General features: G+C 38.9%; 1 protein-coding gene across 1 annotated transcript in view; it reads right to left on the bottom strand.

The window, feature by feature from the left end:
- Positions 1-12,525, bottom strand: part of lonrf2 (LON peptidase N-terminal domain and ring finger 2) — a 208,105-nt gene that overhangs the window by 155,174 nt on the left and 40,406 nt on the right. The window contains exon 2 of the mRNA XM_089132253.1: positions 3,417-3,535. Coding sequence (XP_088988379.1) covers positions 3,417-3,535 — 119 coding nt within the window. The remainder of the gene's footprint in view (positions 1-3,416; positions 3,536-12,525) is intronic.

Here is a 12,525-nt window from a genome sequence, read left to right as displayed (position 1 = left end):
CTATTTGTAAATCGGGAAAGGAAAATGAAACGGGATGTGTGAGCAGGGGTGAGGAGTCGCCAGTCAATGGTGTTATATCCGCGGTTTTCGCTCATACTGCCATAATAACCATGGCGACAGACATGGACAACTGGGTTATGCTTAGCAGGACGCTCATGCTGTTTTGTACAAACATTATGGACCATGGGAAGCAGACTTTGATACAAAAAGAGGAGTAGAACGGAGATCAAAATATTTCGAGATGCCAAGAGCTCCACATCCGCGACTAACTTCGACTTGACGACAAGATCCATAATTCCGCTTATTGCTTTGCGTCATCAATATATGCCTTTGTTATTATAAGAGGTTAGGGTAACACTTTATTTGAAGGGGTGTGCATAAGACTGACATGACACTGTCATAAACATGACATAACACCTGTCATGAACATGAAGGAGTCTTTATGAATGTTTATGACTTTTGTCATTAAGTGTCATTCGGTAAATTATGACACATTTAATGCAAAGTTGACATGGTTTAAAATGTCTTTGTTATGACAACTTGACATTATCAAAGACAAAAAAAGACTTGATTATGACAACTTGACATTAACAGAGAAATCATAACCTGTCAACCTGACATCTTTATAACTAGTCCAACATGTTCCACTTTACTTGAGGTAAGGGGAAATATTAATGACACTGTTGTTAAAGCATTTGACAGTGTAATAACCCTTAATGACATCTTTATAACTAGTACAATGTGTTCCACTTTACTTGAGGACAAGTAAAATATTCATGACACAGTTATAATGGTTTCATGACGGCCAAAGTCAAACCAACCACATATGACAGGGTAATGTAATGTTAACGCAAAGCTAAATAACTTCTTTAAGTTTGATAATAAGACCTGTTATGACATATTTGTGACAGGTTATGATTTCTTGGTTAATGTCAAGTTGTCATAACAAATACATTTTAAACAATGTCAACTTTGCATTAAAAGTTTCATAATTTACCGAATTACACTTAATGACAAAAGTCATTCCGTCCTTCGGATGAGACGTTAAACCGAGGTCCTGACTCTCTGTGGTCATAAAAAATCCCAGGATGTCTTTCGAAAGAGTAGGGGTGTAACCCCGGCATCCTGGCCAAATTTGCCCAGTGGCCTCTGTCCATCATGGCCTCCTAATCATCCCCATATACACCAATTGGCTTCATCACTGTCTCCTCTCCACCAGTAAGCTGGTGTGTGGTGAGCGTTCTGGCGCACTATGGCTGCCGTCGCATCATCCAGGTGGATGCTGCACATTGGTGGTGGTTGAGGAGATCCCCCCCTTCTATGTGAAGCGCTTTGAGTGTCCAGAAAAGCGCTATATAAATGTAACGAATTATTATTATTATTATAAACATTCATAAAGACTCCATGTTCATGACAGGTGTTATGTCATGTTTATGACAGTGTCATGTCAGTCTTATGCACACCCTTTCAAATAAAGTGTTACCGAGGTTAGCGACCCCTGGTGGTGAAAAATCCTACATATTGTACCTTTAAAGGAACACTCCGACTTTTTGGGACTTTAGCCCATTCACCTTACCCCCCAGAGTTAGATAAGTTCATACATACCTTTTTCATCTCCGTGCGTGCTATAAGTCTGTTTGACGCACTCACCGCTAGCCTAGCTTAGCACAAAGACTGGATGTGAATGGTTGCAGCTTTCATACTAATCCGAGTGACAAAATAACGCAAACGTTTTCTTATTTACATGTTGTGATTTGTATAGTCACAGAGTGTGCAAATATCAAGGCCATATGAGACACAGACATCTTTTAACCGTATAAATACTATATTTTCTGAAGGCGAAGCACTGCTACTTGGGCAGAGTGATAACAATCACCTGAGACGCACCGTGACGAGGAGCAGAGACTTCGCTCAGTGTTGGCGTTAGATAGAAAAGCATAGTTTATCATGGGTGTTTGCTTTATTGTATGAGCTGTGACAATAAACAGGGGAGACCAGGTAATACAGTACCATGTTTCATTGATTTCCAACCAAAAACGCACCCAGATTTATAAATATCACATGAATAAATAATTATTATTACAGGAATCAATATATTTTAAATGCAATTTATTAGCTGAACCAAATGTATTCAACATTAGCCTATATAATACAGTATTGCATTACTATAGGATAGAATAAGGGGAAAGTAATAGCACAAATTGTTTTTGCACAATGAACTCACAGCCTATCGTACCCTTTTGCACGCTCAAGTTCGTTATTTCCATGGTTATTTCAAATTTAGGCTACTAGGCGCGCCGCGCGCAGGGTGCAAGTTCAACGCGGTGAACGCGCTCGTTTTTTTCCAAGCGCGTCCGCACCGCATCAAGATAAAAACATATTCATACCCTAGTCATATAATAGTGTCACTAACGTTACATTAGCTCTGGCTAATGGCACTGTTACAGTAGGTCATCATCTAAAAACATAACGGAACACTTACCTCAGCCGCAGGTGATCCACTTGTCCTGTCTGTGCTATCGATGGGATAGCCGTATCCTTCAGCACATTATGGTCCGTGTGGCAAATTCCATTTTTCAGAATAGTCGTCCATTGAAATGTACCGAGCAAACATAATGTCCCTTGATAATCTTGGGTGTGTTTGGATCAATATCCAGAGTAAGTTAGCCATTTCTTCATCCAGTCAGCGTTTTTAGTTGGAATTCTGTGAAACATGGTATTACCTCCCCTGTTTACTGTCGCAGCTATTTACAATAGAGCGAAAACCCATGACTCTAAACTACGCTTTTACTATTTATAAATTGCTGACTCTGTTACCCAAACACTGAGCGAACTCTCTGCTCCTCACCACGGCGTGTCTCAGGTGATGCGGTTATTACTCAAAGTAGCCAAAGTAGCAGTGCTTCGCCTTCAGAAAATAGTTCCCAGGTTTTATACGGTTAAAAGATGTCTTTGTCTCATTTGACTTTGTTATTTGTACATTATGTGACTATACAAATCACAACATGTAAATAGGAAAACGTTTGCGTTATTTTGTCACTCATTTGGATTAGTATGAAAGCTGCAACCATTCACATCCAGTCTTTGTGCTAAGCTAGGCTAGCGGTGGGTGCGCCAAACAGACTTATAGCACGCAATTATAGCATGAAAAAGGTATGTATGGACTTATCTAACTCTGGGGGGTAAGGTGAATAGGCTAAAGTCCCAAAAAGTCGGAGTGTTCCTTTAAATGAAAGACACTACAAACAAAATTGGTTTACCATTGGTTAAATCTCCCTGGTTTGAATATCACAATAGGAAAGCATTGTTTCTATTCAAAATCTTGTTTGAATATTTTCACTTGTGTGAAAGGTTCTTAATCTTATGAGGTTTTAAAACAATGCTTTGTATAGATTCATCTTTACACAGATTCCTACCTTTGGCCACAAGGGACGGAGTTGGCACAAGGTGTCTGCATCCTTGATTGCTTGACTGAAATTCTTCATTTCCAAAAGCAGCTCTGCCCGCCGAGCAAGAAGCCAACATATAGAGGGCTCTGTAGAGAGAAGAATGGGTTTAACTTAAAAGTAGGGCTGGGAGATAAAACGATATGGTAAAATTAAAACGATGTACTTTTTCTTGATAAAACAACACCAAGAGTTCAATAACTGTTCAATGTAATGTTTATGCGCTAATGTGGAACGCTACTCATTTGAACCACATCATTTATTCACGCCATTTGAACCACGCCATGGATCCGCTCGCCAGCGTTCAAACGGCAGCGCTGTGCGTTTCCGCTCACTACGTGCACTGTGCTCTCTTTGTCATTCACGGCCCAAACACTCCACTCATGCAGTCACGATCACCGTAAATCCGCTCAAATAAAATGTCAACATGAAATTTCTCTGGACTTATTTCTGTTTGCAGTAGCCCTACTGTGCTGTAACATGGTGAGGATTTCTGTCCAATTTTTGCGCGTTATATAAAAGTATGGTTATTTTACTTTATTGGCTTGTATTATTTTCAGTATAATCATTGATAATTTCATTAAAAAGTCTAATTGTCACAGTGTCTGGTTGTGTTCCCTTGTTTGTCCACTAGATATCCTCCTTCCCCTCGGTGTCATGTACTTCTGGAACTGCATTTCCCAGCATTCTGTCTGTCACTGTTACTTAGCTGTTCATTGCACTCAGCTGTTTCCTTTATCATTGTCTCAGCTGTTCATTGTTAGTCTTGTTAGATCTGTGTGTATTTATTCCCTGTCTGTGTCAGTATTATAGCCCCTTTCACACAGCGAGTTGATCCCAGGAACTTGCCGGGAAATTGCCAGAACGCCTTCTGTGTGAACGCAAACACGACCTGGGATTGATCCCGGGTTGGGGACCTAGTAACATTGCCGTAATCAGTCCCAGAACGCGCGCTGTGTGAACAAAAGCCAGGACCAAAGGGTGTGTCATAGTTAGTGATGGCAAAATGAGGCTTCCTGAACCACTGAGACCTCGCAGCCCATTGCTTCACTCAAAGGTTCATTACTCGAAGCTTCATTCAGTATTGCTCACTAGTGACACCTAGCTACTGTGCAAAGAAATAGCAAACAAATTATTTAATTCTGAAGCGATGACCTGAGCAGACTTATGATGTCCCCTGTCCTGTTTTATTTATTTTTTTTCTTCTCACTGTTAATGTCTGTAACCTTTCATTTGCAATAATACAAATACCTGAGCAGACTTTTGTCCATTGCCTGGGAATAAAATAAAATATGTATATTCTGTCTGAACTTACTTCTACAGAGACAACTCTCTCTCTCTCTCTTTAAAGCCATGAAAGATCTTGTATCTTTTGACCCGATTTGGTGTACAAAGGGGGCTTTGTGTGAGATTATTGATGACAACCTGTGTTTTGCACCCCTTTTAAAATAATTTAGTCTTGTCTGTGCTGTAGTGTTTTTTTGTTGTTTTTTTTTAACAAGAACAAAAAGTAAACAAGGTGTTAATTGACTGGACAATGTTTTAAATTTTTGTCTCTCTCTCTCTCTCTCTCTCTCTCTCTCTCTCTCTCTCTCTCACACACACAGAGTTAATTAATTATTCATAAATGATTTGGATAGTGACAGTATGAAAAATAAAAGTTACACTGTTGAGTGCAGTGCTTATGGTGGAGGGAGTGTAATAAAGTAAAGTGCAACAGAAAAAAGTGTGGTGTGGTAAAGGTTAAGAATTGTTTCTGGTGATTTTGTGTATTGAAATGTTACTATTTTTGTGCTGTGTTGTGCTTATGGGACTGGGGACGTAGAGGACCGAAGGAAGGATTAGAAATTATTTTTATTGAGGAACAGAATTTTTTCAAGTGTGTTCAGGCTTAGACATTAAATTATACAGCCATATAGTGAGGATTATTAGCTATATCAAGACAGTAAAATAATAATAAGCTCTTTCTTGCTGGCTCCATTACAAGAAAAAAGGATTAGGTCACAAAAAGCAAACAATTCCAAAAGGACAATCCAAATCAAAAACCAGTCCAGTCCAAATCCAAAGCAATCAAAATAATCTTATCTAATTAATATAACAATACTATAATATAGCTATAATTAATACTAACAATAAACTATAACTAATCTAACCTAATAATGTAATAATATACAGCCCTAACACATATATTGCACAATAACGACGATGAAACATCTCTCTAACTCTGACTCCCTGACGCTACTTCAACTGATTCAATTACTCCTGACAACACCCACAAGGTGGCGCGAGATTCGAACAAACGACACTCAGACCGAACCGATGACGTTTTCACACAAACCGAGGCCTCGTTTGTCATCAGTCACGTGATTTTCACGTTAACAACACAAGCCTCGAATCGCGGCTTCATCTGGCACGCCCCTTTTTGCTCGACACAAGCTCCGACGCCTCGCTTCAAATGTCACATCACTAGTCATAGTGATTACGCTCGTGCCATCGCGCGACTCTGTTGCTCTAGAAGAAAGTTTGTGTTCGTCATCAACAAAGAAAGGACGAACAAATACCTGCAAACTGGAGCGAAGCAGAGACCAGGAGCTCCTCACTATCCGTTAGGGGTGTCCATGGTTAACCGGTTAACCGATTAACCGTTTTTGCTCGGTTAAGTGGCGTCAATACATATTGCGTTTTTTTTTTCTGATTGTCGATAAAAAAATATTGTGAAATGACAGCGTTTCTATTAACGGTGTTATGCGACTAAAACATTTTTTTTTCCTTTCGCGATAAGCCATTCCAAAAATAATGGCAACGGACGTTGGTATATCACAGCCACCGCACTAGACATTATTATTATTTATGAGACGTGGTGTGTCATCCAAGCATTAATGGCAGGGAAAGTCACAGAGTTTCTGTGTGTTTCTCCCTCATTTCTGCTCCGCGGTCTTGATTGTGGCATTTCTTTGAGGTTTTGTCTAGTAGGCTATTCCTTGTATCTTTTATGAATTTTAAAAAAGAACTCTGCCTCGTATATATCCAAACGGTCAGTGTACTTTTGTGTTCATTCGTTTCCCCTTATTTAATTCGTAGGCCTAATTGCAAAACGAAAAATGAACGGTTGTTGTATTTTGTAAAACGCAGAGTTGAACACCAAAATGTTCATTTGAACTGTACTACGTCAAATGCTGCGCAAAAATATATAGGCTATATAGCGACGAATTTTCAGATATTTGTTTGATTTTTTGCCCCTTTAAACATTTAAAATATTTGACAAATGAATATGGAAAAAAAAAAAAAGATTTTACTGGTTTTCTGAGGCCAAATTAGAACCTGGAAATTATATTTTCCCCACAGTGCTGAATGAGAAGAGCCGTAACCACAGCCTACAGAAAGGGGATTTATAGATTATTTATAAGATATAATAAATGTGTCTGATAATAAAAATAATATAAAATAACGAGGCATTAATTGTTTATTAATAAACTATTGTTTTCTAAATCAGTTTCTGCTAAAAACAAATCTCCATCCCCGGATGCACCTTTAGAGAGAAATACATAATTAGCTAGGCTACATAATTACATAGTCAGAAGATATTGGCTTTTGATTCGAATTTGTTCATTTTAAATTGGACATTTAAAGCTTTAGTCTACTCAGACTAATGCTTTAAATGTCAAATTTAAAACGAACAAATTCGAATGCTGTGGCTGTTTCAGTTCTCGCGCTTCAGTTCACGGAGATCATGAAGCGCGCCTGTTTGTTAAAGCACAATGTTTTCTTGTTACTGTGAGTTTACGCAAATAAATGTATTATATAATACATATAATACGAATAATGTATTATTATTTTCTGTATGACCAGAAATGAAAGAGTATTTTAAGTTCTTTCCACTGAAAGAAGTGCAATGAAACTGCAAGTGTTCACATGGGCGTCTCGCAGCCTCCACACTAAGCACACACACTGGATATGCGTCAAAATATTGTGTTTATTTGTGCTTTGTTCCTTTTTTGGATAAAAGCGTCTTCTACATATGCAGCCTATAAAATGTTACAATTAATGATGATTATTATTATTATTATTTGCGGACACGGAGTTTTTGCGAAATGGACGTGTTGCCAATGTGCGTATTTTCAATTGGCAATTTCAGTTTGAAGGGTGATGGAAACGTGCCTACTTTAACTGCTCTGAACTTACCACTGCGTTTTATTTCTATAAATTAATTTCGTTTCAAATGGGGTCCAACCAGTTATTAAAGGTGTTAAAAATTAATTAACTCTATCTCGAGGTTGTGGCGCGCACACTATGGTTAACCGAGTATTAACCGATAAGGGCCTCGGTTAACGGTTAATGAAAAACTTGAAAACGTGCAGCCCTAATCCGTACTGAAGCTGAGATCGTTCACCAGCTTTGTGGAACGGTATGCGCGTGTACATGTTTGACGCGTCCGTTAAACCCTTGACTGTTATTTTAGTCGTAAAAAGAATGTGCTTTTAAAGTTAATGATTAAAGTGTAATAAAAAATACAAAAAAAATAGGAATGACTTTAAATTTATTGAGGTAATACAGACATTTACTCATAGCCTTTTCAGGACAAATACTGCATGATGCAACATAACACTGCACTCTTCAAGTAACAACAAAATATGGTTATGAGCTTTAAAGGGTTAGTTCGCCCATTTAAGATATGAAGTTGTATGCAATCCTTACCAGCACTATAGTGCATACACACTGACCCACTCTGTTGTCACCCCCCTGGTCAGAGTTCTGTCCGCTGGAAGTACTCCCGGCTATTTTCCGGGGCCACAAAACTGTGCGTTTTGACGTGAAAAAATGATTTGCGTTTCAAAGCTTGATTAATTTACCACACAAAAAACACGCCGGTCAAAATTTATACCTAATGTGTTTTAATGTGGCACTATTTTCTATCCATTCCTATCAATCCGCACTACCGCAACGTCAACAGTGCGCACATTACGATCAGCTGTTCCAAAGTGTTTAAACAATCGATTGACAACTAGGTAAAAAGTATTAAATTAACAATGGTGCGAACTTGTAAATTCCCAGGCTGTGACCACAAGGATGTGTCGGGATCAAAGTTCAGATTCCATCCAGGGTTCGTATACCTTTTCCAAGGTCAAATTCAAGCACTTTAAGCACTTTCAAGGTCCATTTTAAGGTCCAGGACCTTATCCACCGTAAATTACAAACCAATACATAGTAAAAAAAAATTATTATTTTGCGTTTTTTCCACATTAAAAGAGATAGTATGAAATAAACAGGCAAAATTGTGTGTCGTAATAGCAGAAATTCAGTTTCACGGTATGATTAATTTTATTTCACGGTAACGATATATTTCACGATATAGTTATTTTTACATGTAGTTATTCTCCAAAAATCATCATAAAGGGCTTTGTATACTAAATAAACCCAAATACTTCAGAAATGAAAAGTTCTTCTTCTTGTTTGACTTTTATTTGGCAAATAATTTATTTGACAAACTATTTTGATAGCTAAATATAGTGAAAAAAACATATCAACTTTTAGAAGAACTTCCCCCAACTGACTGATATTAAATACAACTCATAGGTGCAATTAAACTTTAAATAATGTGTTGCTGAATAATTTTTCAATCTCATGTTATTGCTTTACCTTATCAATCAGTTTATAATATCTATATATTTTATTTTGAACTATTCTATTCATAATAATTTAGTAACTTACTTTTAATTTGGTAGGATAATATTAGCAATACTATTATGTTTAAATGTGTTTCCCGGTACATTTTTTTGCCATGTCTGCTTATTATACTTCGTTTTTTAAGGAGCTTGTTCAACTCTTTTTGTGATATCTGGCAACCGGTCACCTGGAGCTTTAATCAAGAGACGTTCAGAATCAGTTGTGTCAAGTTCAGAAGTAACTAGAAGGAGAGCAGCAGTATGAAAACCGTACAGCAGCTACTGTTAATGTTGACTAAGCAGTTACACACCTATATTATACACACCTTGTAACTGTGTCATTATTTAAAGGGTTAGTTCACCCAAATGTCGTTCCAAGCCCGTAAGACCTCCGTTCATCTTCGGAACACAGTTTAAGCTTTCTGTTCCAAATGTACCTTATACTGTCCTTGTCGATAAAGGCAATAAAGACATCAAAGTAGTCCATGTGACATGAGTGGGTTAGTTTGAATTTTTTGAAGCATCAAAAATACTTTTTGGTCCAAACATAGCAAAAACAAAGACTTTATTCAGCATTGTATTGTCTTCCGGTTCTGTTGTCAATGCTCGTTCACGATTCCGCAATGACGCTGCTGTGCTGACGTGTTATCTGGTGCGTCCATGTATTTGGGTTCAAATAAATATGGCTGGGCAAAAAAATGCAAGTCTTCCTCTGTGTCGAAATCCTTAGACATGTTTGCAAAGATTGTTTTGTTTACAGCATGCATCTCGCTCAGACTGTAAACGAGGCTCGGGCGCACAAGATAACACGTCAGCACAGCAGCGTCATTGCGGAAGCGTGAACGAGCAATGACAATAGAGCCGGAAGAGAATACGCACAACCGGCGCTGCGTCATAGAATAGGCTTGTTCGACTTCATGCAGCTCTGCGCAAACCGATCTGCGGCTGACTTGAAACAGTGCATGCCGGTTAGAAATTTTGTCCGACTTGATGCAGCGCTGACTCCACGTGACTGTGATGAATGCCATCAAAGTACCGCGAGAGCGATACGAGAGTACCCGCAGGACTCAGCCAGCGCAGCCAGAGAATAGGGGATTATCACGCTTCCGGGTTTCATGGGCGGGATTTGTCAACTTTGTGCATGTCCACTTCCGACACAGTTCAACAATGCCTGAGACGAATGCTATATATGTCACTGCTCTGTTCCACCTTGTAAATCTAACCAACAACGCCAACCCTACTTAAGTTTTCATGGATTCCCGACTGAATTGAGTATAAGCAGAGCCGGTCCAACGGAGAGCCTTGGCACTTCCTATTAGCCCCATTGTGCATCACCTTGGTTGCAGTTCCATTAGAATTCCATTGGAGGTGATCGCGGGCGAGTGCAGAATGAATGGGAGTCTATGGGGCTAAACGGCTAAATGTGTCTCCTTCACCTGCTTGTCGTTAAATCAAAATAGATTTTATTGTTGATTCCACAAGTTCAATATAGATTATAGGCCAAAAGTCGAATGAACGAGTAATTATGTCCTTTTGATTTCTTACAGGTTAGGCTGTTGTTGGCCGGAACACGCTAGCATTTTGCTATTGTGTGACGTCATCACATTTTTGAACGGATTTTTAGAACAAATAAGTGAACTTAAAAAAGCAATTTTCAGCTGAATGTATTTTCTTAGCCCTTCCTTTTTGAATGCAACTTTCAAATTACTTGCCAAAAAATTACATCTGGAGAAAAGTGGATTTCTGGGGGTGAAACCCCATTGACTCCCATTCATTCTGCACTCGACCGCGAGCGCCCCCGCATGGACAGAGACGCGTTACTGCAGCCAGTCCAGAACCCAGAAGTTACCAGCCAGTGCCAATTCTCTTCAATTAGACATTCTCTGGTATAAGGAAGAAGTGGATTAAAACTTTAAAATAAAACAAGGTAGCACGTTTGTTTGCAGCCGGCACTTTAGTGAATCAGATTAATTTACCAGGGATGCCGTATAAATAAACTTAGTGTAGTCCTTCATCAGTTCGCCAGCGAGATCGGTGATTCAACGGAAGTGGCAGTGCACAAAGATCACAGAATCCGGAAGTACTACGTATCAGCGTGATACTAGGTGTGTTCGACATCGCCTGCGGCTGGATGCAACCGATCGGCGAGAATAGCCGCGTGCAGGCGGGGAGGAGCTGCAAACGGAGACGTGAAGTCGGACAATTTCTGGTTCCCGTAGTGACTTCTCACGTGGTGTTTGCATGCTTTACCACAGCTTAAGTGAAATAAATGCAACATTTGCCAAATAAACAGATATTTCAGACACATTTTCATTCAACACTTTACTGCTTCATACAGCATCTGTTTGAACTAGAATAAATTTCAAAATAAGCCTATAATCAATGACGTGGAGTCAACGTTTTTTAATCAGTTTTATTTTAATAAACATGATAAACATGACACAATATAACATCACGACTACATGAAAAGACTGTTTACTGTTATAGAAAACTGATTTGTGAGCTTTAGTGGAACTAAATGTGCGAGAATAAACACGAAACGCACGTGATCGTTGTCATGCGTTGAATCCAGGTTGAATCCGGCGAATCGTGGAACAGCTATGACATCATCAGAGCTCATGCAGCCACTCTCGATCGGTCTGCGCAGAGCTGTATGAAGTCGAACAAGCCTAATCCCCTATAGCGCAGCTTCTCAAGAGCGGCTGCATGAGCTCTGATGATGTCATAGCTGTTCCACGATTCGCCGGATTCAACGCATGACAATGATCATGTGCGTTTCGTGTTTATTCTCGCACATTTAGTTCCACTAAAGCTCACAAATCAATTTTCTATAACAGTAAACAGTCTTTTCATGTAGTCGCGATGTTATATTGTGTCATGTTTATCATGTTTATCAAAATAAAACTGATTAAAAAAACGTTGACTCCACGTCATTGATTATAGGCTTATTTTAACGGTTTTTGCCGTTATTTTGTATTGAAGTCTATGGGGAGTCTAGTTTGTTTCCCCCAAAAGGGGGCGGGGACAAAATTGACAGTTAAGTTCCCGGATGTGCCGGTGTGCGTATACAATACTGAATAAAGTCGTTGTTTTTGCTATGTTTGGAACAAAAAGTATTTTCGATGCTTCAAAAAATTTGAACTAACCCACTCATGTCAAATGGACTACTTTGATGATGTCTTTATTGCCTTTATCGACAAGGACATAGTGATGGGCAGGTCGAGGCTTCGTGAAGCAATGAAACCGTTGAAGCAAATGTGCTATATTGTTTCGAGGCTTCGAATCAATCCGACACCCGTCTCCATGGCGACACCTAGTGGTCAATTGCAGGTGTTGATCTGAAACAACCTTTACAACGAGCCATTAAAAAATGTGTTGTTTTTTTTATTATTGTATTTTTTTAATATATGATGCTT

The sequence above is a fragment of the Pimephales promelas genome, chromosome 6 (assembly GCF_988280905.1).
Source record: "Pimephales promelas chromosome 6, fPimPro1.hap1.1, whole genome shotgun sequence".
Lineage (NCBI taxonomy): Eukaryota > Metazoa > Chordata > Actinopteri > Cypriniformes > Leuciscidae > Pimephales > Pimephales promelas.
The sequence above is the reverse complement of the archived record's forward strand: the minus strand, read 5'-3'. Positions and strand labels throughout refer to the sequence as shown.